The sequence below is a fragment of the Ictidomys tridecemlineatus genome, chromosome 9 (genome assembly GCF_052094955.1).
Source record: "Ictidomys tridecemlineatus isolate mIctTri1 chromosome 9, mIctTri1.hap1, whole genome shotgun sequence".
Classification (NCBI taxonomy): domain Eukaryota; kingdom Metazoa; phylum Chordata; class Mammalia; order Rodentia; family Sciuridae; genus Ictidomys; species Ictidomys tridecemlineatus.
Genome location: NC_135485.1, coordinates 89,907,264 through 89,934,905, shown reverse-complemented (window position 1 = coordinate 89,934,905; position 27,642 = coordinate 89,907,264). Strand labels below are relative to the sequence as shown.

The following is a 27,642-nucleotide window of genomic DNA, read 5'->3' as shown; positions in this document are numbered from 1 at the left end:
GGAAGAATAGCCTGACTAGACTTTTTTTTTTTTTTTTTTTCCATTTCCCAACATTTAAAAATATGTTTGTGTGCAATGGCGGCACCTCGGCTTCTGGAATATGATTTCTACTTTTCTAAAAGTCTGAACTAATCAATTCAGTTCACATCAGTATATATGTACTTATATGAGGTCATATGTCTATGCCTATCTATTCAGAAAACAATGTTCATCAGGCTCTGAGGATAAACTTCAACTTTAATTAGACTTGCCTGGTTCTCAAGAAGCCCGTAATCTACTGTTGGACACCTAAATATTTTCGGCCTCTAGGGTCTGAGGCGCCACAGGAAGGCTGCTCCAGCAGGTCCTGGGCAAAGTTGCTTCCTGGCCTAGACGCCAAGTTGGCAAGGATATATTGCTGGCAAACACAGATTAGTCAGAATAAAGTCGCCACAGACTCAACCAAGCAAAACATAAATGGCTCTTTCAGCACAAGCCCCAAAGGAGGGATGTACGCCCAGCAACCCAATATACTTTTCCTAAGATCCTCAAACCCACGTTTTCCGACGCTTTCCGTTTCTTGTGGCCCAGAACTGAAGCCTGAGTTGGCGGCAACATAGGTGTCTACTCACGTAAGCCTCCCCTCCCATCTTTCTCCTATCTCCTCCACCCACTAGTCCAAGAGCAACTTTTTAATTTGTTGGGGAGGTGTGTCACAGGATGACGAGAAGGTGAGAGAAGGCGCACTACCAACACGCGGAGCTCCCTGCGTGCACGTGATGAAAAAAAGGCGGGCGCGGGGACCAGCCGGGTGGTGGCGAGAGGATTCAGGATCATATAGTAGGGGGAGACAGGAGGCGGGGCCGCGTGTGCCAGTCCCAGAGCTAGCAGCTTCTGCGCGTCGGGAGAGCTCACCAGCGTCCCAGCCTGTTGGCCAACAGCCACCCCACAGGCGAAAACCTTGGTTCCTGGTCTCTGACTCTTGCCCAGATTACGAGCGCGTGGCACCAAGCGCATCCTCATCCATGTCCCGGCTGGGTGAGCTAGAGGTGCTCGAAACCCGGGGCGTGTGATGAGAGGCTGAGCGCGCGGCGGCCCCTGTCGCGTCCCGGTGAACCAGGCGCGGGAGGACCCGGAGCGCTCCAGCTCGGCTCACGGCGCGCGCGGGGCGGGGCGCGACTGGGGGGGCCCGGCCACCCGCGGGGAGCAGCCGAGGAGCAGGCGCGCTGCGGCCCCTAGAGAAGGCACGGTTAAAGTATTGCCATCAACTGTGAGCCCTGAGAGCCCGTCGAAAGCCTACACGCGAACTCTGCAGCCTCCCTCACGCCCCCGTGCCACCAAAGGCGGCGACACCTGATCCAGCTCACAAACACAGGTCCCTTCGGTCCCGGATACGATTACGCGGCACAGACACACTCAAACTCACGCGCAGCAGCCTAGGGAAGAGGTAAGAGGAGGGACTTCAGCGTTCCAGCAGGGGGACGGGGGCGGGCGGAGGAGAGGAGCGTTGTGGGCTCCCTGAGGTAAGTGCCCGGCAACTCCCCGCGATCCAGAGGCAGGGGGTAGGAATCGGAAAGTGCGGATGGGGAATTAGGAATGGGTAGTGGGTGTGGGGGTAGGGTAAAGGAGATATTTCCAGGCTGCCCCCAGGGGCGCCCTCAGTCTCTTCGCTCCCCAAGGCACCGGTTCGAGGGTCCTCTGGCGTTCGTGTGCGCTAGAGGAGGGAGGGGATAATAGGGCGCGGATCTCGCCCAGGACCTTGTACTTGACCCGGGAGGGATGGGCACAGAGGATCTTCTGGGCAGGAGTGCGGGACTAGGTGCTTCGGGACCTCTCCAACTCTCCTTTACTCCGTTTTTCCCCTAAGGGGAACTTGAGCTGGCGCTATTGGGGGTTGGGGGTGGGAAATGTCTCGGGCAGTACCCACAGGCAGGGACCTTTCTGCGACCGTCAGTGTCCGCATGCCCGTGCGACCCCAGGAGTGGACTATGGTGGCTGGGTCGTCTTGCATTTGAGAAGCTTGTGCGTGTGCGCGCGTGTATATGTGTGTGTGTGTGTGTGTGTGTGTGTGTGTGTGTGTGTGTGTTGAGGGGGCGGGGAGGTTAAAAAAGAGGTGAGCGGGTTAAAGAAGAGGTGAGCGGCGGCGAGAGGATGGAGAGAAGGACGCTCTGTAATTGGAGAAGGGCGCCTTCCACGGGCTGGAGGAGCGACGAGGGGCCCAGGGATGTGTGGTTTGGAGTTGTAGGAGGCAAACCGCATCGAAGAGAGCCAGCATTTGCTGTGCGTCCGGGCAAAAGAATGAAGTGGCGGGATCGGGTACCTAATCAGTACGCGCCAACTCACCGGCTTATTTGTGGTTTTATAAAGTTGAGTATGGTGAACATGGCACCATGCAGCCGTTTCTAAGGGTTCCCATCACCTTTTAGCACACCAGAGTGCAGGGAGGAGAGAAGATGGAGAACTCCTCAGAGTCCCAGAAACTAAACAGAAAGCATTTTCAGCAGTGGGAGGGAGTATCACAAAGAGAAGGATGAGTGGTATTTCCAAATCAGGCATTACCTGGAGAGTCACCTTTATTATGGGCGAGTGTTAACCATGGAGACAGCTTTTATTTCAGGTAGGTTGTTGGAAAAGGTTAAGAAAAAAAAACCCAAACTACTCAAAATATTTTCAGTGCCCTTAGGCTGTCACCTTGTACAAGGAGTCTTTCAAGATTAATGACATGAATGTGTGGCAGTTTGGCGAGATGCCAAGTGTGCTGTTATTTCTATTTCTGATAATTTAAAGTTACAAAAAAATGAAGTATGCCATTCAGAAAAGTCATACTTCATCCTCTTACGCCCTGGGGGGGGGCGGGGAGGTCAAGGGAATGACTATCATTTGCAGGAAGGATAGGAAGTGATTAAACTCCATATTTTATTGTATGAGAAAATTTGTCCCCAGGGAATTTTTAAATTGAAGGGAGTACAAAACTTTGTGTTAGTTGAAGTAAATCTGAGCCTGCAGACTGATTTTTCTGTAGAAATTATCTCTTGATAGTTTGAAATTTTGCTTTGAGAATGTGTCTTTGTTCAACAACTATTTTAATAATGCTTAAGGGAAATACTCTAGTATTATTTACCTACAACTAATAAGATTAAGTTAATATCTAGTGTTGTATCATAGGAGTGTTTTTGTTTGTTTGATTTTTTGTTTGTTTTGGTACTAGGGATTGAACCCAGGGGCACTTAACCACTGAGCAAACATCCCCAGCCCTTTTTAATTTTTTATTTTGAGACAGGGTCTCACTAAGTTTCATAGGGCATTGCTTAAACACTCTGATACGCCGGAGTGCTTGACATTCAGTAAAAAAGCTTGGAACTCTAATTGAAGCTTGACCATAACTGAGCTCTGGATAATACTACTATAGAGATTTTAACTTTTTTTAAATCTAATATTTCCAGAGTTTTATTCTTTTATTTATGTTTGCTGCACTTGTAAGAATAAACAAATACAGAAAATGCATTTATAATAAAACTTATTTTTGTAAAATTTATTTTTTGAATTAAAATATTGACAATTCACATTTATCAGTAATTTAATTTAAATGAAAACATTCCAAGGTACCCATGGACAACTATCAGTTTAATTGCCATTTGAATATTGCTGCAATACCCATCAAATTCATTTTCAAACTTATTGTGTTCCTGTTTATCAAGTAATTGATAATTGATTTGTTGATGTTTTACACTGGATTTCCAATGTATATTGGGAAATTGCCAAGATACACCCAGAGATTGAGAACTTTTGATTGTTTATGCAGTGTATAATACCTCAATTATTTGATGTCATCTGCATTGATGCTTACCTTATAAGCACTAGTAAGCACATTTTCTAGATAGCTTACTTCTCACACCATTAATTACTGAAAATTAAAAAAATAGCCATTAAATCAAATAAGCAATTACTAAATATTAATCTATTCTTGGATAATATTGGATATGTCATTTTGTGGTGCTGGTTGGGTTTTCTTTATGAGCATGAATTCATAAAGAATTGAATAGTGCTATTGGTCGAAGTGTATAGAGATGTTTTTGTTTATAGTGGATAGTCTCTGCCTGCAGGGTTGAAATACTAGAATGGAGACAGAAGTACCATTCTTCTTTTTATGGTTTTCTGGGTCCTCTTTCTGTTATCAGCTATCATTTTCTACTGCTGTCAGGCTGTGAGCGGGCCCTGCTGCTATATTATCTGTTGTCTTTTTTTTTTTTGCCATGAAATGATGTGGGCAGTTGCCTGAGTATAAAGCCTGTGGACTTTGTGACAGATACTTTCACATGCTTTATTTCTCTGATAGCTAGTGAGCTGAATGGTTGAGGTCCCCAGAAGGGTGGCTTTTATATTCAAGATTTTAATGTGTTTTCAATAGAAATTCCTTTTTGTGTGTGAGGTTGTTAGAAGAATATCCTAATTGTGGACAGTTCAATTGTCTAGAAAACTCTTTGTTTGCTTTTCTGAGAAATTTAAGCAGCCCTTAAAAAAAAGTTTGATTATCTTTTTTTTTCCTTTTTAGAAATATGTATACTATATTTTATATGCTTCTTTCAGTCATTGAAAGTCATTAGCCCCATGTACTATGGTTAATATTTCCCTGCCCTGGAAGCTACGCAGAAGTGTAGTTTGATAATCCTGTTACCCATACTGGCATTTTGCATATCTGTCTAAGGAGGAGCTACAAAATCAAATCCATTTGAATGATGTAGTGTAATTTAGTCTTGAACAGGGTGATAATTTTATCTTAATCTGATACATTTCACAAGCATTCATTCTTTGCTCCAACAAATGTTTATTAAAAAGCATACTGTGTGACCAAACGGGGGTGACACAAACCTGTAATCCCAGCAACTCAGGAGGCTGGGGCAGGAGAATTGAAAGTTCAAAGCCAACCTCAGCAATTTAGGGATGCTCTAAGCAACTTGGCAAGATCCTCTCTCAAAAAAAAAAAGGTCGGGGGCACTGGGGATGTGTTTCAGTGGTAAAGCACCCTGGTACCAAAAAAAAAAAAAAAAAAAAAAAAGTCTGGTACTATGTGCCAGACTCTGTGCCCTGGAGATGTTAAGAGCCCAGGAGGGTTCTGGGTTAAAAAGGTGGGTAGATAGGAAACAAATTGGCTTCAATATGAAACGCTGTGGCCAGTTGTTCATGGCAGCAGAAGACCCAGAAGGTTTCCTAGAAGGTGACATAAAAGATGAATCAGTGCAGGCAGGAGTAGTATCACAGGGGCTGTTTATCACCCTCAGAAGTGTGGACCATTTTCTGTTTAGGGTTGTTTTAAACAAGGTTGTAATATGATATGTCAGTTTTTACAGCATCTAGAAGAGTGAATCTGAGGAGTGTAAGATAGGAATATCAGTTTAGAAGGTATTGAGGTGAATGTGGTAAGAAATGTTACACCAAAAGCTTACTAATTGGATGAGGAAAAGGACTTGGTCACCAAGATATTCTAGTGGTAAGATATTCTAGTGGTAGAGTCTTTAGAATTGTGATTGATTAGATGAGGGAAGTGGGGTATTACAGGAGGATGGGATAAGAATCTTAAAGGAATGGCACATTTGAGGAGCAAGGGCAATAGAGTTAGATTTTGGACATGTAGAATATGAAATTCTTCTAGAAAATCCCACTGGTGATGTGTGTCCAAGGAATCATTTCACAATTGTGAGCAGAGAGGTCCTGGGTTAGACAGTAGGTAGATAAAAGATGGATGATTGATGGAAGGATGGATGGATGGACTTATTTAGCAGTATGTAGCATATATGTGATTGAAAACAATGAAAATTGGTAGATTTTCCAGGGTAAGTACCAGGAGTTAAGACGATAAAGACCTGAGCAGATCCTAAAATTTGAGAGCTGAGTAGGTAAATAGAAAGCAGCAAAGAATGAGAAGATAATAAGAGAGGCAAGAGTGAGAATTAGGGGGAAACAGATTTTAAACAACTGAAGAAGGAAAGAATTTCAAGAAGAGTTCAGGTACTAAAACGAGGATTATTAAAGAGTCCTGGTTCTGCCCCCAAATAGATTTGTTACCTTGGGCTTACAATTTAGTATCTTTTCCTCCTTATCTACAAAATGGGGATCATTACTTACTTCATAGGGCTACTGAGAGGATTGAATGAGAGAGACGTCTATCAAGCACACTGTCCAGAGGTTCCTGGTTTGTGTTTATAAATGTGAGATGTTTTTATGAAAGCAGGTTTTGGATTTTTAGTTAGGGAGCCCGTAGTAACTTTTGCTTTAAAAAAAATGCTAGCTGTCAGGGTTCAGGAAGAGTGATTGAAAAGAGATTTTTGATGAAAACTTGAACCTATCTAGAACCTTTTGGGTTAGAAGCCAGTAGACTAACAGCAATTGAACATTCTGAAAAGAAAACAAGGTCCTTGTAAGACAGAGAAAAGAAATAAGGTCCTTGTAGAGAGAGTGAGAATTGCCTCCAGGGCTCTAGAGACATGGTGGGTTTCTAGAAGAAGACTCCACCAACTTGGAAGGATTATTTTTTAAAGGGACCTGAATATTGAATAGTAAAAATTTTAAACATCTTGTTTAAAGTATTCTTGGTGTTTTAAGTTCGCTAGGTCCTTAGATAATCTAATAAGGACATTGATTATTCATTTTAATGGATCAGAAAACGAAAGCAAAAAAAAAAGTACAAGACAGATGTCATCAAAACTTAACAAACTATAATTCAATATTGAATGATTCAGAAAATGCTTCCATATCTTACAACGTCTTAAAATTGACATTGTGAAAAGCAGTGATTAATGGGTGTAATAGAGGAAGTACTGATTCATGGAGATTTATTTGCTTCTTTTTTGATGGAGTCTACTTTAATAATATTTCCTTATACCTAGTTTTAATCTTAGGATTTTTCTCTATTTTGATGAAGCCATACTTTATATAAGTGACATACATCACAACGAGATTTCTATTTTCACATGCACATGAATATTTTACCCTGTAGTTAGTTGGTATTTTGAGAAAATGTTTACATCCATGAGCTGGTTTGTATATCAGCCAATAATTGAACACAGTGTACATTGGTTACAAATTGGTTGTAAGGCATAATGACGATTAATTGGTTATGTTTTAATTCAAGTTAGTATTCTGTCTCAGTACATCCCATTGTTATTTATTGCTTATCATTTGTTTATATAGTACATAGAATAGTACATAGCTTTAGGAAACCCATTAAGTATTTGTCGAGTTAATGGAATTTGATGTTCTATATTTTTAAGGTGATGTGCAGTCTTGATGTATCTGTCTTTATATTTGATAATTTTCTTTACCTGAAATTCTCCAGCCATACTTTTGTTATCAGCAACTCTTCATGCTGGAGTGGAGTTTTGGTGCTTTATTTCCACCATGCTTACTACCTCACCACATATGGTCCTCTTATTTGGAATTTGTAGTGATCCTGGAGATGATTTTCAGTTTAGGATTTCTTCCAGTTCCATGGTGTATATGCATCAGTTTACTTGTTGACTATATATTGCCATGTTCAGCCCTGCCTTACAGAGACAAAAATACCATGAAGACAGAATTCACCTAGCCAGGAGTCCCACACTTAGGTAAGCACACAGGAGTGTATAGCCCAGTATAAAAATGGTAGTTTGGGATTTCTGAATGGTGGGGTATCTGAGCAGCCTAGGTCAGTTCCTATTTACAGTTTGGAAGTGTATGTAAGTTTTAAAACATTTAACTTAGGTGGGAAGAATGTATCATATGAATATTGTAGAGACACTGTGTTTTGCTTATAGCTTTGTGCTATTTATCTGAATTTTAATGAAAAATAATCAACATTGGCTTTATTTTAAAGGTATAGTCAGTTACCACTGACTTAACGTACATAAGTCTGCAAGTATTTCTGTTCACTAAAAAAAACCTTACACTTAGAACTAACTGATTTCTTGGGCACAGTGTCACACGCTTGGTCATTCTAGTGACTGTAGAGACTAAGACTATAGAGACTAGGAGAGTTGCAAGTTCAAGGTCAGCTTCAGCAATTTAGTGAGATCCTGTGTCAAAATAAAAAAGAAAGAGGAGTGGAGATATAGCCCTGTGGTAAAGCACTCCTAGTTTCAATCTCCAGTGCCAAGAAAAAGAAGAAAGAAAATACAAAACAAAACAAAAAATGGATTTGTTAAATTTTTGCTTGATTTAGGAATAATTACATGATATGTGTAGAACTAATTTATACTTTCCAATTGTCTTGAAGAAATTTAATACTCGAAATATTTTCAAGATACCAAGTCATAATTTTTTAGTTAGTATATTAGTTACAACTTGCTAGGCTGTGCCTATGGGACTAATTTTATTCCATGTGAGATTTTAAGTTTAAATAATACATGCCCTTATGTTAAGAAAGTATAATCATTTGTACAAATAGTTGGCTGGGCTCAGTAGCTGTTCACCTGTAATCTCAGATGCTCTGGAGGCTGAGGCTGGAGGATCGCTAGTTCAAAGCCAGCTTGGGCAACTTAGCTAGGCCCTAAGCAACTCAGTCAGACCGTGTCTCTAAAAATACAAATAAACACACACACACAAGCACACACAGACAAAAGGGCTACATGTGTGGCTCAGGTTAAGTGTCCCTGGGTTTAATACCTGGTACCAAAAGAAAAAAAAAAGTTGTATATACTATGATAAGAAGATGTTTCTGAAAAGTTGTAGAGAATTCAGTTTATATAAATAGGATCATAATTTAAAATTTTCAAAACACCTGAAGAAAATAGATCAAATACTTAACCCTTTTAAAATATAGGTGGTGGGCCAAGTGTGGTGGAACATGCCTGTAATTCTAGTGAGTTGGGGGGCTGTGGTAGGAGAATTTCTAGATTAACCAGCATCAGCAACTTAGACCCTGTGCCAATCAATTAATCAATCAATCAATCAATAAAATAGGGCTGGCGATGTTGCTCAGTAGTTAAGAACCTCTGGGTTAGATCTCCAGTAACAAAGTAAATAAATAAATAAAGGTGAGGGTTTACAGATGTTTGTTAATCTTTTCTGCATGTTAGATATATTTTCCAGTTAAAATATGTGGATAGTGATTTTAAAGCACATTTTAAATATACCCAAGGACTTTGTTATGTAGAGCAATATGAAAGTAAATCTTTCCAAGGAATCCTATTTAGCTGAACACAGTGATGCATGTTTGTAATTGTAGCCTGTTCAGTGGCTGAGGCAGGAGGATCACAAGTCCAAGGACAGCCTCAGTAATTTAGGGTGACCCTGGCTCAAAATAAAAATGAATAAATAAAAAAGAAGCCTTAATCCCTTGTACTAGGAAAAAAATCCTATTTTGATTAATCTATTTTGAAAATTCAAATTTTTACTCTGTTTAAGCCAACACCCACACTCTCCCCCCCACCCCCACACACCATGACAAGAAGAAACATGGGCACCTCTATAATTACATTTTGGATATAGTCTCATTCATCACATTTTTAAAAACGTCACTTAAACACTTAATCTGATTCTACCTCATTCTCATCATAATATTCATAATTTAGAAGAGGAAGTCTTAAAAGCTTTTATTTTTTATTTTTTTTTATTACTAATGGCACAACCTGTGCTATTGCCTTATGCTTTGACAGCGCTTGAAGAGGGCAGTCAGAATGCAGCCTTCTTGATGAAGAAAGCCCTTGTGCTTTACATAGTTTTTGCATTTGTGCTGCTGTCCCTCTTGTCCAGTTGCTCTCAAAGAACCAATCAGGAGAGCAGGGCCTGGAGGAAACTTGTCCAACAGGTTTGCCTGTCCATTTGACAAGGCGAAATAGGGAAAGTTATGGATTCTGGTCAAGGGTGAAAACATTTTAAGGAATATTAATGCCGTTTTTGAAAATATGTTGTGGCTGTTTGTGAAAATGTCTCTTAACGGAGATAAATGAGAATAAGGGAAACTGGAAGGGGAAGGAAGAAAAGGAATAAGAGCATGGTGGGGAGGCAGAAAGGAAATTAACAGTGAAGGGAAAAACAAAATTCAAGAAGGGAAGGTGTTTTTAGTGTCGGAGTGGGGCCTTGTTTTAACTGAGTATGTCATGCCAGGAAACCATAGTATTGCCAGGATGTTATAACAGATAACTTCCTCTCATCTGTGGTCTTAAGCATTGGATGGAATACACCATCCCAAATCAGGGCTGAAGTGTATATACTACAAATTTTGGTGGGAAAATGTAGTTAGCTTCTCTGACACTAATTTCATCTTAGAAATACTCATTTCCTTTAAATAATAATAAAAATGTTATATTCATGCAGATTTTTTTTTTCAGTTTGCAAATCTCAGTAATGTACATTCTGTGTTCTTATCCTCATTCTTCCCCTGAGCACTGTCCAGTAGCAGGTGTTAGCATTTTATAGATCCTGACATGGGTCACTAAGTTATTAAGTCACTTCCTGAGGTCTCCAGGACATGCCTGGGGCATTTAGTGTTAGGACCTAGGCTTCTTGATTAGAGCCCTGTGCTTGAGGTGCAGCTCAACTGCTGCCTCATTTTCTGGAATGTGAAGATCTTGACCTCACTGAAGTTATGTGTAGGTCGCAGCTCTTCAGTCTGGGCCATCCTCTGACTCTTTTCTTACTGGAGATAAAGGGAAAGGTGTTTTAGTGTCATAATCCTCCCCCTAAACCCAGAAGGAGAAGCTTTACCAAGTGGTCACACTCCACTAAAACTCAGGAGACTGTGGCAAAGGAAAAACAGGTTTTATTCAAAGCCGTCTCTGAGGAAGACAGAGGTCTTTTTGTTTTAAAGCTCCATCTTTAGGGGGAAGGGGACTCAGGCGCTGAAAACTTGTCAAAGGGAAGGGAGTAGATTGGGACCCAAGGCAGGAATTTAACAAGGTTCACCCTCTTCCAAGACATTCTGGCCTTCCTGATCTTCAGGTCTTAGTTGTCTCCTTATCCTATCAAAGAGAACCTCAACCTCCAGCATCTGCCTCTTCTTTTTAGATAAACTTGTTACCTTTTGATCTGAGGGAAGATGCATTGCGGAGGTCTTTCTTTAGAACTGAGACTATCCTGTCAAAGATGCAAGAGTAGTTTAGGGAATGGTCGCTGGGGAGGAGGATGGTAAACTTTTGTTAAACTAATGCTTCCTCAGCCAGGCCTGGGGGCACAGGCCTGTAATCCCAGCAGTTTGGGAGGCTGAGGCAGGAGGATTGCAAGTTGCAAGTTCGAGGCTTGTTAATCTTTTCTGCATGCTAGATATATTTTCCAGCAACTAAGTGAGGCCTTAAGCAATTTTAGCAAGACTCTGCCTCAAAAAAATAGATAAAAAGTCCTGGGATTGTGGCTCAGTGGTAAGTGACCTGGCTTCAGTCCCTAGGAACAACAATAACAACAACAAACAAGCCTCCTCAAATTGCTCTGCCATCCCCCTGTGCCAGCTGTAACATTGCTGTATTTCGGTTGTTCTTCTGCTCTTTCCTGGGCATTTAAAAGAACACCTTTGTCCCTGAGCCTCCACTCTCCTCTCTGTTCTTGCCCTTTAGGTGAGGTTATTCCTGCCTCTGGGGTGGGTGTTGATTATAAACAGAGGAGCTACAGTTCTAGCTCTGATTTCTTACCTGCTCTCTCAAAAGCTTCAAACTTAAATTTCCAGGCTCAGGTATGACTCCCCCCCTGTTTGCATCAGTCTTTACGTGACAGATTTGGAGTTATTTTTGAGTTTACCCTCTGCCTTGTTGCTTGCTGCTACCTCTGGTTCTTAATTTGAACACCATCTTCTTCTTGAAGAGCTCTTGCCTTTCTTAATCCGGTCCATCTATCATGTGCTGTTTGCAAGCAGTTCCTTGTCACTTGACCTTGACTGCATTAGCGCCTTTTTCTCACTATTCCCTTGGCCTTGGATCTTTTCCCATTTGTCTTTATTGCTGACCAACTTGCCTTTGAGTACCATTTGTCTGTGCCCTTCATTTTCACGTGGAGATCTGCAATCTTTAGCCTGGCCTTCAAAGCTATTATGTATCAGCTGCATTGGGAAGATCACTGCTTACTTATCTTATACCCCCAACAGGATCAGGGTCACATTTGTCCCTTGGGACATATGCTTCAGGATATTTCCCATCCTGAGCAGCTTTTTTTTTTTTTTTTTTTTAAACTGGGGAGCAAATCCAGGGGTGCTTTACCACTGAGCTACATGGCACTTTTTTTGTTTTGTTTTTAAATTTCACTTATATTTTTATTTTTGTGGCAGTAGGTATTGAACCTATGAGCACTCTAGCACTGAGCTACAACCCTTTTTGTTTTTTTTATTGAGACAGGGTCTCTCTAAGTTGCTGAGGGTGTCCTTAAACGGCTGAGGCTGGCTTCAAATGTGCAGTCCTCCTGATTTAGCCTCCCCAGTGGCTGGAATCACAGGCACTGCCTGATTACTCCAAAATGTTTTGACACTCAATTTTCACCTCACACTATTGCCTCCCTGTTTCTTTGACTTTCCTTTGACCTCCACTTTTAGATACTTTGATGGTTGTTTTAACACCTAATTCTGTTTATATCTTCCTTATTAGGAGAGCCAGAACTCTGAAAGGGTGTTTCCCTCTTCCCTCACCCCCCCCCCATATACCGCCTTGGGCAAACAGTGCTTATCAGCGATAAAATATTCAAACATCATTGAATGATATCTTTAGTTTTTCCCAAGATAGGCAAGGGAAGGTAGGGAAGTTCCTCAGTTTTCTATGTGTATTCTGATGCTTTCTTCCTGATTTTTTTTTAACCCCCCCAATTGAATCATTCACACTTGAAAGGTTCCACTACTTTGTTTTTAAATATATAGGAGCCACACATGTTATCCAGAAACTGCTGCATCATACAGTCACAAGGGAAACATCTCATCTGTGGAAAGGTCGTGTTCTAGTTCAATGAAATTCTTTATTATACAATCATAATGTTTTCATAGAATTTTCTTTTGAATTTACTGGGAGGTTTTTATTATTATTATTTTTTAACTGGGGACTTTTAATAGATGAAAGTACAATCATTGCTAATTTTAGGTAGGTCTAATAAAAGGAAATAATGATGGTGATTAAGCATATTTAGGTTTTTTATTTTTTTTTTTTTTGTATTTACAGTTGAATGTACATATACCTGATGTCATAAAATAGTAGTTGGAGTGAAGAGTGATCACCCACACGGACTTAGGAAGATTTCTAATTACCTTGGGCCTATGTCCTATATTTATTTAAACCAATAAATTCAAAACACCACCCAGGCACAGTTATATTACTGGGCTCAGTTCTTCCTCCTTTGGTAATTCTCAAAATTCTTTTGGTTCAAAAAGCCTCCTCTTTCATCTCTTTCTGGGCAGAGAAGCAGGAGTAGGAATATAAATAAGAATACATTTTAAGAATTTTCCTCAGCAAAAATCAAAATAAAATATAAAGAAAAGAAAGGCAGGAAGAAAAAAAGAAACAAAATGGGGAAAAGTATCAAAAAGCAATGCTTGTGTGTTATTTACTAGTTTTAGGTCATTCTTGAAGGTGTGGAGATGTAATTATACTATCTTGATCAATTAGACTTTGAACATATGCTTTGAAATAAATTTTTTCTTCAAATTTCTTAACTATGCATCACACAGAACTTGCTTCTCATGACTCCCCTATTCTCTCTTGCTTTCTTTTTCTCTCCTTGGACCCATCTACACTTTTGCAGGTAATGTTTTTATTTTTCTTAGAGATTCAGAGGCCAAATCCTAGTGATGGGCTTACAGATTGGTAGTGGGGCCAGGGATGTGGATGCGGGTTTAGAGAGCACTGGCATTTGACCATCACTGAGATGTAGTTATTTCAAACCATTCTCTATAGAGTTATTCAGTCTCAGTGGGGGCCCTCAATACTTTATGCTTTCTTAAACATTGTATTTTCCAGGAAAAGTATTTTAACTCATTTTAATATTACTTATATGCAAAATTAATCCTATTCCTACCCCTGTTGGCCTGCCCAAAAGGGTGTGGGAGGAGAAATATGAACCAGTAATATCTATAACATTTAAGAACTAATTCAGCCAATTCAACAAACAGCCAATTAATAATAAAACTCTTCTGCTTAGAGCCAAAATGCTTTATGAATTTTTTAAATAGTATGAATATTTAAGGCTTTTTTAGCATAAACATTTAAGAAGGTAAACCCATGTGATGGGGCAGGTGGGAGGCTGAGATAGGAGTATGGCAAATTCGAGGCCCTGTAAAAGCAAAATGAACTGGGGATGTAGCTAAGTAGTAAAGCACCCCTGAGTTCTCAGACACCCCCTCCAAAAAAACCAAAAACAAACAAACAAACAAACAAAAAAACAAGGTTTAAGAACATCTTTACTAAGATTTTTCTAAGGCTGCTGTTTTGATTTGTATATTTCAGAATTCAAGAAAATTCTAAACAATTTTCTGCCATGGCAGTGAGTGACAACCTTGGGGTGTCTTTATATTGGTACAAATGAGAGATCCTGGGTAAGGACCCAGGAAACTTGAGTGCTAGTTTCGACTCTGCCAATGAGTAACTATGAACTAGTTGCATGATGCTAGGCAACCACTCCCTAGAGACTTTGTACCTTCTAACAAATGAGAAGGTTTATACTCAGTTATATTTAGGCTTTAAATTGTGGCTGTGATTGACTTTTTAAATGGAAATACTTTTTTAAAACATATTTCATATACTCTTATAACAAGCATTAAGGTTCCATGTTTAAGTATATTTACATAATATTTGGAAGACTAATACAACAGCAGTGATGTACCTACACCACTTGCTTCATTATGGTAAATGTCTGGTATAATCCTAAATATTAGAAGACACAAAACTCTACATTTTTATCCATGATAAGGGAGCATCAGAGAAATGCATGTGTCTTCTTTAAAACCTTACAAAACCTGGGAATAATATCACTTTACTGTTTTTTTTTTTTTTGGTGTTGTTTTAATGTAATGGTTTGTAACTGTCTTCTGGTAGTGATTGTACTGGAATTTCATGAGACAAGAGTGGGGAAGTTTTGTTATTTGTTCACCTGCAATGATTTCCAAAGAAACAAATGGGGAATACTTAGAATTCTTTTTTGTTAATGTTCAGCCAGATATTTTTGGCCCCAAAATATGTTTGAGACATCATTTGGAAATTTATTTTGTGACCTTAGTAATGTTAATGCAGATCATGTTAAAAATCCATTTAGTCTTATTTAAAAAATGGGTATTCTTAATAAACAGAGGATGCAATTCTGTGATCTTTTATAATCTTAGTACATATCTGTAGTCTTAAAAACCTCTGAGTTGTGGTATATTTAGAAAGTAGTTCCCTGTACTTGTGAAGGGGTTTCAGTGTGGGAGGTGAAATTTGATCTGTGTTTCCTCCAGATTCACTTACTGTGTCTCACTAATTAAAATTCCAATAAAAGAGTTAAAGCTTTTTAAAACAGAGGTGTTTTTTTTTGTTTTGTTTTGTTTTTTTAAGAAAGCATGTGCCCATCAGAATTTTAAACTTTAGACAATCTTGGTTGTCTGATTTATGAAACTTTTCTCATTTCTTTAAAGATGAGATTAGATTCACAACAAAGTATTTCCATGTTATTTGCTGAATGTTGGTCACATGATGCAAATGCATGCAGATAAGTGGTACCAAGCTGGTTTTTGAGGAACTGCAGAAAAAGAGAGCTACACTATAGGACACACACACATGGATATTAAAACTGGGACTGATAAAAGACTTGAAAGTGTTTTTCTGACACTGTGTTTCTACTGAAAAAGAAAATTGCATTTTTGAAATTATATATATTTTTTCCTTCTCATTGATTCTTGATCTGGCAACATTAGCATCACCTAGAAACTCAGAAGTGCAAATTCTTGAGCCCATATTAAGAAACAGGAACTATGATGACTGTATCAGCAGTCTGTGTTTTAACAAACCCTCTAGATTTTTTTTGTTTTTGTTTTTTTTTTTTTCCGGTACTGAGGATTGAATTTAGGGGCACTCAACCATTTGAGCTATATCCCTAACCCATCCAGTCCACTTGCCCTTTCTTTTGGAGACAGGATTTTGCTAAATTGCCCAGGCTGGCCTTGAACTTGAGATTCTCCTACCTCAGCCTCCCAGAGTTGTTGAAATTACAGAAATACACCACCACAATGGCCCTTTAGGTGCTTTTGGCCTGTGATACCTTTGAGACTCACTAATCTGTGATACCACATAGCCAGTCATTTCTTTTTCTAATATGATAAAAAATTTCTGATCATTTTGAGGACAAAAGGAAATTTCCACTTAGTACACTTCTTCAAAGTACACTTCTGCTTAACATTTCCCACTTTAGTGTTATAGCCTAAATTCATGATATTGTATTTCTGCTTACTAATTGGCTACTTAGGTGGATACAGGAATTCTTAGCTCCATTAACATACACACACACACTCCTCAATCTATTGAAAAATTCAGTTATATTTGTTAATTTTGTATATTTTTGTAAGTGTGGGCTCATGGTTCTCAATTTTATAAACATCTGGGGAGCATGTTTTAAAAAGCAAAAAGTTCTAAGACCTGAGCCTAATCTCTATAAACTCTGGCTTAATTGAAATTGTTTAGGGGTGGCAGTTTTTCAGGGACCTCTAGCTTTTCAAAGCTCTCCACATGATGATAACATGCAGCCAGAGTTGAACTATAGCCATATGTTTCAAGATTGACTCATCTGCCACCTCTCAATGCATTAAAAAACAAACAAACAAAAAAAAAAAACAAAAAACACAAATATTTATTAGGCCCATTAGGTTCTTCCATTATTTGAAGCCAATTGCTGTTTGTTTATGTGTAACTAAAAAGTAATTTATTTTCCAGTAGGTTTCGTATTGTTGACTGCTTTACTGTGCTTTTGATTGTGTTTTATGATTCTTTGTTTTACCTTTGGCTTTACTCTAAATCCTGGCTTACCAATCTCAAAGAACCAAGGGCCAAATGTTTTTTCTCTGATATTAAAATGCTAATTCATAATGTGTGGGGAAGAATAGATGTATTTTGGAGTAGAGAGAGGAGTGAGGGGACGGGTGGGGGAATGGGAGTAGAAATGATAGTACAATGGACATTATTACCCTATGTGCATATATGATTACAAGACCTGTGTAACTCCACATCATGTACAACCCGACAAATGAGAAGTTACACTTTGTTTATGCATGATTTGTCAAGAATGCATGCTACTGTCATGTATAACTAATTAGAACAAATTTAAAAATATATAAAAACAAAATCCTGGCTTACTCAAGAGTAATCCATCTTCCCATCCTATCATCAGAGAGCTTGTTTACAAAGAAGTAATTTGGGGCCCACCTTGTACCTTCTAAACTTTAATTTATATTTTTAACAGTAACCCTACGAAATTTGTGCTCACATTAAAGATTTTTCTGTAAAGTTGAAAAACAAGGTGAATACTGTCTCTCTTAATTTTCCTCCTTAGTACCCCTTTGATCCTGGTATTAACTACTTTTGTAAACCAAATCATGTTGTTACCACTCAGCATCAGTACTTGTCTGGAAAAGAGGTTAGGCTACAATGCTCCAGAATTATTTGGAGTCAAATTGGTAGGAAAATATGTTTTATTCAAAGTCAACTTTGAAGGAAAATAGAAGAAACTTGTTGTTTCAAAAGTTCCATCTTTGAAATCTCTGAAGGTGAGCAAATCTTTTAAATCAGAAGAGGCAGTAAAGAGACAAAAAACAGGAAAGGTACATATTTAGATTTAGCTAGACAGGCCTGGGCAGGGGGCAGTCTCCATTCTTAGCTTCTTTGGAGCGTATCAGCCAGTGGTGGTGGGGGGCAAGGCCCCTCAGCTTTCAATCTCATAATGAGAAAGTTGTTCATAATTTCAGAGGGTCTCCCTAAATTCAGTCTCTTTCCATATCAGTCTCTTTACACTAATATCCATCCTTCCCCCCCACCCCCATGGGTTCTACCCCCAGGGCCTCTTGCTTACTAAGGAAGTGCCCAACAGCAAGCTAAAGCTCATTAAAACTTTCTTCCTTTCCTTTTCTTTCTTTTTTATTTTTTTTTCCTCCTCCTCCTCCCCCTCCCCCTCCTCCCCCTCCCCCTCTCCCTCCCCCTCCTCCTCCTCCTCCTCCTCCTCCTCCTCCTCCTTCTTCTTCTTCTTTTTTTTTTTTTTGGTGTGTGTATGTGAGAGATACTAGGGCACTTTACCACTGAGCTACATTCCCATCCTTTTTATTTTTTGGGACAGGATCTCACTAATTTGCCGGCCTTAAATTTGTGATCCTCCTTCCTCAGTCTCCCAGATAGCTGAGATTACACATCTGTGCTAATGCACCTGGCTTTAAACCTATACTTAAACCCAGTTTTCAGTAGGTTTTAGCAATCAAGATCTTCAAAACCATCGAATTTGATATCCTCACTTCGATGGTCAAGAAAATTAGGTTCAGAAAAATTAAACTTGTTGGGATCCATAGATGTACTTTACTTTCATTTTAATTTTTCCTTTATTTATGGATCATTTAAAATTTTATTTTTATAATTTAAAGAACTTGAAATGTGAGCTAACTGAAAGACAGTCTTAGGTTACCAAGTATGATACATTTCCCCAAACCCCCTAATTTAAAATTGACATTTTTTAAAAATTGATCTTGATAATAATATTTTACTAACACTGATAGTTCAAATTGGTTTAGAATTTGTGTAATAATTGATAATGGGGAAAGTGGATATTAAACTGAATGCAAATGAAAGGGACTGTCATGTCTTTTTTCTGTGTTTAAAATACAGAAGCTATTCATGTGCTCTTGAAAGACTAGGTATTTTTTAAAAGGAAATCAAAAAAATTGTTTTGTGATATTTTTAGTTGTTTATCCCTTGTTCTGGGGCTATGCATTGTATTTTTCTGAATCAACCAAGCTTTAACTCATATTTTCCATTTTAGATCCACATCTTTTTTTAAAAAAGCATTCTTTTTAGTTGTCAATGGACCTTTATTTTATTTATTTATATGCGGTTTGAGAATTGAATGCAGTGCCTCACACATGCAAGCGCTCTACCACTGAGCGCTAGAGCCACATCCTAGATGGTAAGTACTAGATCCTTATCCATTATTCTGGTAGATAATTGCATAAAAATCTGCAGCTGCTTATTAAAAAAAGCACATTCTTGGGGTTTTCCCCAAGTAACAGCCTATCTGCTGAAGATACCTGGGATTTGCATTTTTAGTAAGTGCCTCAGGTGAGTCTTCTGTATTCTAAAATTTGAGGATCACTATTTTAAGTGATTCAATTTGTGAGTTTTAAGTGATGAATCTTAGGCACTATTTTCAAGTGTTAACTGGATACAAGGTTCTGGGTGCAGTGTCTATTGCTACTCATACTATCCTATTTTCCTTTCCTCTCCATGGTCTCCTTTTTTACCTCACTTCCCACCTGATGATTGTGGTGAAGCTCCCCAGGTGGGCGGGGACCAGCTATCACTGATAAGGGAATGGGGTTGAGTTTCTCATTACAGCTTCACCACCTGTACTGTTGATGTCTGAAAGGAGATAACTGCAGATCATTATATCAAGGAGAAGTGCTAAGTGCAGCTGGCTTGGGATGCTACAAAAGCAACAGCTTTCTTTATAACCTCTTCTTCAGTGGTAGGGTTTGGACACCCTTGGCATTCATCTGAGTCCCAGGTTCAGAATGGAATTTTTTCAATGGTGCTGTTAATGGTCTGTTCCTTCCATAAAGATATGCCTGTATAGTGCTTCTGGAGATATATTAATTTTCATCTTCTCTCATGGGACATGTTAATATGAGGATTGTAAGTCATATGAATAAAATATTTCCCATCATGCCCTTTCAAATGATTTTTGTTTTTAGACAAAAGTGTTTTAAAAAAGAAAAAGTGATTGTATTACAATGAGAGTTTTATTTAGCCATAAAGAAGAACAGAATTGTGTTATTTGCAGGAAAATGGATGAAAGTGGAGTGAAATAAGCCAAATTCAGAAAAGTATCATACGTTTTTCTTTATAAGTGGAAGCCAGAAGGGGAACCAACAAGGAAAAAAGTGGATGTCATAAAAGAAGAAGGGTAATCATTGGGGTAGGGAGGGGCCTGAGGAGGGAAGAAGGAAGGATGGGGACTTACTGGCGCGTATTCTTAGTTGTATATGGATACATTCCCTTTATTTTTATTTACTTTTATGTGGTGCTGAGGATTGAAGAGGATTGAACCCAGTGCCTCACACATGCTAGGCAAGTGCTTTACCACTGAGCCACATCCTCAGCCTTTGGCTTGTTTTTATGTATGTGTTAATATGTCACAATGAAACCCACCATTCTTATAATTGAGATTAACCAGTTTTTATTTAAAAAAAGAAAAGTGATTGTGTTAGAAGTTTGACCAAAAACTTCTCTTCTAGGGGGCCCAAATTTATTTGTGAAATGGAACCAAATATTTTTTCTTTTGTATGTATCATTCCCCAGTTTTATCTCTGCAGTTAAATTGTGCATAGCCATACAAACAAATAAGTTTGTAGTAAAGAGGTGGATTTGCAGATCTAGCATTATCTATCTTCATCTATTAATTGCTGATAGCCAACTGAATTCTCTCAGTGTAAAATATTCACCCAGATTAGAGCTTCTTTTTTTTTTTTTTTTGCAGAGGGGAGGGGGCGGTGGGGGGAGATTGGAGTCAACAACAGTAGATGACCTTCATTTTATCAATTATTTCTTCTCTCTCCACCCCAAACCAAGAGGTTCTCCTTCTCTAATATGATTTTAGGGGATTCCTTGCTTTTAGTAGTTTACTTGCAGAAAGCCAGTCATAATTTACCTTTAAAAAGTCAGATATTGCCTATGTTTGAAAGATAAATTTATTTGCTTTTGTTTTGTGATGCTGTGGATAGAACCCAGGGCCTTCTGCATGCAAGGCAAGCACTCTACCAACTGAGTTATATCTCTATATCTACAGCAGGAAAGATGAATTTTTAAAACCTGAGCTGTTTAACAACTGTGTAGCAAAGGAGCTAACTTTTCTTGAAGCTTGCCCACAGTTATAATATTTTCTTTTAATGTTCTTCCTCTTTTCATATGGTAGAATATAAGTGGATTAATTTATTAGGAACTACATTTTTTTCAAGTTCTTATCTTCTGTTTTATTATCTATAAAATTGGAACAACCCTTCTTGCCCTTGTATGTTCTTTAAATAATTCTGATCAAGTCTGTAATGCAGGAAAGGTACAGACAGGGTGAGACCTCTGGGGACTGACTTGCCCTGGTTTGCCTAGGACTTTCCCAGTTTCAGCACTGAAAGTCCCACCCTGGGCGCTCCTTCTATTCTGGGCAAACCAGGATGGTTAGTCACCCTGGGGCAATCAGCAGAGACAGTGAAAGGTAGTTCAGTTGCTTCGCAAACAATATTCTGAGTTTAAACAGGGTTTACTGGTGTTCTGGTTCTATAGTGCTAGTGCTCAAGTGCTTTGTTGTTACACCTTTTCTGTCTGCCTGGTCCAGGATGTTAATCATTACCACATTCTCATTCCAACTGGTAGGAAGGTGAAATGTGAAACCTGTAAGGGCATAAATTAGAAATTGCAGGTAGCACTTCTTCCATCTCATTCTCATGCACTAGAACTTATATATATGACTACAACCTCCTGTTAGGAAGGGTTGGATATGTTGTTGTCTTTTTGTCTATCAGCCAAGCTAGAGGATTCCATTCTTGGAAAAAAAAAAAAATAGATGGCACAGCTGCGTCCTATTATGTGCCTCTGTTTGCCACCCAGGATAATCTCGTTTCCTTTCAGGATTTTGTGGTTATCTTTGAACATGATGATGATTCTCATAGTCATTTATAATATTGCTGAGAATGCTGAAGTTAGCTAATGAGATTAAAAAAGATCCCTGAATTCAGGACTGTAGTAAGATCTGCACTTGGACTTGCTACTTTCTTCCTCCACCTGCATTGTCCTTTTAACCCAGAAAGGTCTCTGTAGTTGAGGTGATATGTGTAACTAATTTCAGTGCCTCAGGCAAAAGCTTTTGACTTCAAATTTTGTTCCAAAGTCAGGCAATGGATGTGTTTAGAAGGTTCAGTCATTAAAATTAAGGCGAAAAAATGGGTCTCTTAATGGTGGTCCATGGGGTCCTGGTGTACAGTCCCGCCTGCAGTCATTTACTCAAATATTATCATTTACTGTGCACTTAATACCTTGGGTAGGCAATGAGAATGACAATTACCACATTTTACTAGCATCCCTACGCTTATTGAGCTTAATTTGTGCTGGGGAAGAGAAAAATTATTAAAATAGAATGTATATTTATTTAAAAGCACTAGTAATGATGTCCAGTCAGTTTATTTTACTGAATCTTTATGTATTTAATGTTTATTTTACGAGGCTGTGGTTGAGGCTCAGTGGTGAAGCGCTTGCCTGGCACATTTGAGGTGCCAGGTTCGATCCTTAGCACCACATAAAAATAAATGAATAAAATAAAGGTATTGTGTCCAACTATAACTAAAAAAAATTTTAAAAAATCTTTATTTTGCTGGATGGTATTTTCCAAGGCTTACTTGTGTTTGAAGAGAGGTTAAGTTTCCCTGTTTGGTGTAGTGCCAAAATTGACCTCTGGTAGCAGTTATGACTGGAATATTTGCTCATCTTATTGTAAATATAATACTCAACTCCAGGAAGACTTAAATGTCTTGAGAACTTGGCTATTCAGCTAGCCACACTCCATAATCTGTTTTGGCTTAATTAATCCACTTCGCTTTTTCTAGTTAGCCCAATTCACTTTTTTTATACAAAGTTTATTTATTTTTTATTTTTCCTTTTAGGTAGCTTTAAATATAAATAATATTATCAACTATTATAATGACATTATGATCATATTAAAATATAATATAGTTACAATAAAATTGTAATATCTTATATAATTATATTAAATTATAAGATAAATATTATGGACTCCTTGCATAGAACCATTTAAAAATTAATAAACTTTTATTGTTGATGCAAGTTTAAGTTTACAACAAAGTTGAACAGAAAGAACGGAGATTTCCCATATTCTTACTCTGTGGACATGCTGTGTCATAGTGCTACATTTATTACAATCAGTGAACCTACACTGACACATCACCATCCTTCAAAGCCCATAGTTACATCAGGGTGCACCAAGAGGTGCTGGGCACTGCATGGATTTTAAAGAATGTATAATGTCATGTGTCTACCAATATAATACTAGAGTTCCTTTACTACCCTAAAAATTCCCTATACTCTGCCTAGACATTTTTTCCTTACCTCCAGCCCCTGGCAACCACTGATCTTTTTACTGTTTCTAGTTTTGATTTTTCCAGAATGTCATTATGGTTGACTTTTTAGATTGGCTTCTTTCACTTAGTAATATATATTTAAGATTTCTTCCTTCTTGTTTTTTTATGGCGTGATAGCTCATTTCTGCTTTAGTGGTGGAAAATATTTCAGTTCTGGATGTACCACAGTTTATACACTCCCTTCCTGGAGGACATCTTGATTGCTCTCAAGGTTTGTCAGTAACGTCTGTGTGCAGATCTGTGGGTAGACATGTTTTCAACTCCTTTGGGTATATTTCAAGAAGTCTGACTGCAGGATCATATGGTAAAAGTGTATCTTCTTTCCACTGTGTCTATACCATTCTACATTCTCATCAGATTGAATGGCAGTTCTTACTGGCCCACATCCTCCCTAGTGTTTGGTGATGATTGTGTTTTGGATTTGGGCTGTTCTGATTGGTGTGTAGTGGTATCTCATTGTTTAAATTTACAGTTCTCTAGTGACATATGATGTTGAATATCTTTTAACTTGCTTATTTGCAATCTGTATGTCTTCTTTGGTTAGATGTTCTGTTCAGGTCTTTTTCCTATTTTAAAATTTTGATTGTTTATTTCCTTATATATTTGTATACTTTTTTCTTGAACTTATCTTAAATTGTTTTTATCTTTAAAGTTTGAAATATGATTCTAACTTCTAGTTATTTAAAGAGTGATCCTGTTATTTTAGGGATTGATTCTTTTCCTACTGAATTTAAATGTTCAAGTTTAGTGTAACATATTTATGCATATATTATAAAGACATGTTTGGGTCCTTTTTTCTTTCATATTAACCCAGCGCACGCTCTCTTTCTCTCTCTCTCTCTTTTTAACTATTACTGCATTATTTTTACGGTAACATTATTTTAGTGTAACATTATAGTATTTTTTTTGAGGGGGGTACTGTGTATTAAACTCAGGGGCACTTGACCATAGAGTCACATCTCCAGCCCTATTTTGTATTTTACTTAGAGACATGGTCTCACTAAGTTGCTTAGTGCCTCATCATTGTTGAAACTGGCTTTGAACTCCCAATCCTCCTGCCTCAGCCTCCTGAGCCCCTAGGATTACAGTTATGGGCCATTGTGCCTGGCTTGTAGTATGTTTTAATAGCTGAAAATGCAAGCCTCTTCATTTTTCTTCCATTTAATGTTTAATTTTTTTGCTTTTACAATTTCACTTTTTCAAGTAGATTTCAGCATCATTTTGTTAACTTTGGGGGCACATGTTACTAGAAATTTGATTATGGTTTTTATAAATCTATACTTTAGAGAAATTTTTTGATCCTTACATTATTTGGTTCTCAGTTGGTCATTTTCTTTAATGTTTCTGAGCAGCTTTAAAATTTATGCATAAGGTATATTATTTAAATAAGTATGAAATAATGAATTAATGAATGATGTATATAATTCTGTTTTCCCTTTACTATTCTGTTTGCTTTTTTTTCCAGACAAAAACTATGAACTTCAGATGCAAAAAAATAAACAGTTGACAAAATTCTTGATTTTTTTTATAGTTTCCTGAAAATACAAGAATAGTTCTTTAAAATTGAAAGACAAAATCAGTCTCAAACCAAATATGTTTAGTACTCACATTCTCAGGTTAATTCCATAAAAATCAAAGGCTTTAACATTTTTTTTTTAGAAAGTGATTGTAGAAGATTTTTGTATTGCATGTTTGTTTTGTTTTTTACTATTTACTATTTGATAATATTTTATAAATGGTTATATAGCATGTATTTTTGTTTTTTCTTGATTTTTTACTCTTCTTCCATAAAATACAGGCTTCCTTAATGGTAGGGATTTCTGTATTTCTGAAAATTATTATTTTTGAATAATTCTCATTGTTTTCTAGGAAATAAATTGTTTATCATATGAATAAGTAATTATTGCTAGTGGTTAAAACTTTTGGAGTGTGTGTTTATGGTAAATGGGAATTGATTTTTCTTATCAATTTGCCCTGATATCAGCTGACTCAAGTTTTTTTTCAAGTTTTTCATGAAGAAAATCTTATTAATCTCAGCAAATATAAAGTTTGTTTCCTGCTTTCTCATTTTTGTACCTCATTTATTTTCTATTATATGCTTGAACATCAGAATTATGTTAAATAGTAGAAATAATAGAGAATTCTTAAGTTATCACAATCTTCTAGTTTTGAAAAGCATTAGTAGGAGTGGATTCATGCTTTTGATTTCTTGGATGATATTGCATTTAAAGCCCCACCCAAGCCTATGCTAGTGTAATTATGCAAGAAACTAAAGAGATAGCAGTATTACTAATTTTTTTACCTCATGTAATAAAAAGGCATATCCTTGGCATTTTAAAATGTCAAGTGTAGTCTTATGTCATATATTGAAAATAATGAGTCATTTTTAAAAATTAACAATGTGGTATCTGGAATCGTCATTGTATGAATCGATTAGTTCTTATTTGGGTGTTTTGATGATAATTAATGTTTATATTGGGTAAGAAATTTTGGTGCCACACCCTATGTTGTAACTAAAATCACTTACTATAAAGATAAAAAGCAGTGTTAAAATTGGGGTCTGATACAGTATAATATGTCTGAAGATCATCTTTCCAGGAGACATACTCAGATCATTCTGGACTAGCAAAATCTCAACATTTGTTGATAGTTTTGTTTGTCATTTTCTTATTTACTGCAGTTATCTTTCTGATATTTATATTAAACTGCTGTTGTAATCTTCCATAATTAATTTTGTGTTTATGTAGTGGAATAGCATGATGCTTCTTTGGCAGTTGGTATTGTTTCTTGAAGACATATGAAGGAGGTAGTTTTTATAAGTATTTTGCCACATGAAGGTTGGTACTTCTGAGTAGTTGACTTTCAGAATCTAGGTATGGAATCCATGGTATGATAGTCACAAACCATATGTAATTAAATTAAGTAAAATTTGTGTTTCACTTCCTCTGTCACACTAGCCACATTTGAACTGTTCAGTAGTCACATGTTGAGTAGGGTTTACCATATTGGATGGCCAGGATATACATTTTCATCATCACAGACAGTTCTGTTGGACAGCATTATTATAGATCATAAGCCATAGTTCACTAAAACAAAAACCACCATTTTGGTGATTTATTTTTACTTTGTAATAATTACTGAAATAAAATATTAATACAAAAGGAGAAAGAACAAGATAAGAAACAATGAAAAGACTTGTTCCTCTACTATTATTTTTTTCTTTGTTTTTAGTTTTGATGTTGTTTGTGACTGAATAGAGTGTGCCTGCTGTCTGCTCAGCAAGGTTCAAATCCCAGTGGGGAGAAGAGTTGTCTATCATTTGTCCACCATTAAGTATATCTTCTGCGACATGCAGACAGTGACAGCAAAGGACCTGAAATACCTGTTTTTATGTAAATCTCACTCCTGAAATTCATAACATGAGCATGTAAAATCCCTAATTTTTTTTCTTCCCTAGAATTGGAAGAAGACAACATCAGAGAGACATATTCATGAGGCAATACAGTAGAATAATGTCTTAGAATTTTTTTTCCATGATTTGCTGCTTCTTTCTTATTGATCTTTATAATTGACAACTTTTCTATAAAAACATCTTGTCCAAATTTGTATATTTAAAAAAATAAATATATAGTTGTAGTTGGGCACCATACCTTTATTTTATTTATTTACTTATTTTTTATGTGGTACTGAGGATTGAACCCAGTGCCTCACATGTGCTACGTGAGTGCTCTACTGCTGAGCCGCAACCCCAGCCCCCAGATTTGTGTATTTTTAAAGCCCTGTATACAAGCAACATTTAACATTATACATTTATTACTTTTATTTCTTCTGCCAATGGGAGGGAAAAAGCATCTAGAAATTTAACTTATAGTTCAGTTTTGATATTGGAAGAATCCAAGATTTGCCCATTGTTTTTTGTTTGTTTTGTTTTTTTAGGTCTCTGGCAGTATTTGAGAAGGCGTAGTTATTTAAAACTGTAGTTAGGTGTGACTTTTTTCAAATAGTATTGTTAAATGATAATGAATATGAATAGGAGTAGATTTGCTGATGTATGTAAAAATCCATTCCAAGTTGTTCCTTGATATAAAAATGTTCAGTTTGCATGTTCAATTGCTTAGACCTTTTCTCTATTTAGAGTCCAAGTATAAATTATGTTGAGTAAGGTTGGAAGTATTTGCACTCTATGTGGACCCTATGTGTAATGTGTTCATTTCTAAAGAACCATAGAGGATGGCTTTACACAAAATCTGTTGGCATTAAAGAGTAGAAGTGTTAGCCTTGGGATGTACAGCCATTATCTGACTTGCAGTCTGCATCCAAGTTAAAGGTAGAACATAAGAAGTGTGGTCTGGGACATGTTC

At 37.5% G+C, this 27,642-nt stretch overlaps 1 protein-coding gene across 3 annotated transcripts in view; it reads left to right on the top strand.

Annotated features, from left to right (window-relative positions):
• The first annotated feature begins 807 nt into the window (after positions 1–807).
• The window catches only part of Ugt8 (UDP glycosyltransferase 8), an 81,682-nt gene continuing 54,847 nt past the window's right edge, over positions 808–27,642 (top strand). Inside the window, exon 1 of one of the 3 annotated variants that reach the window (XM_021729706.3) lies at positions 808–1,426. Coding sequence is in view for 1 of the 3 variants with exons in the window: in XM_078021722.1 (XP_077877848.1) it covers positions 2,575–2,596 (22 nt within the window). In the remaining 2 variants the exon portion in view is untranslated. Of the gene's footprint in view, positions 1,503–2,448; positions 2,597–27,642 lie in introns of those variants that run through there. The other 2 variants (XM_078021723.1, XM_078021722.1) reach the window with 2 other exon arrangements.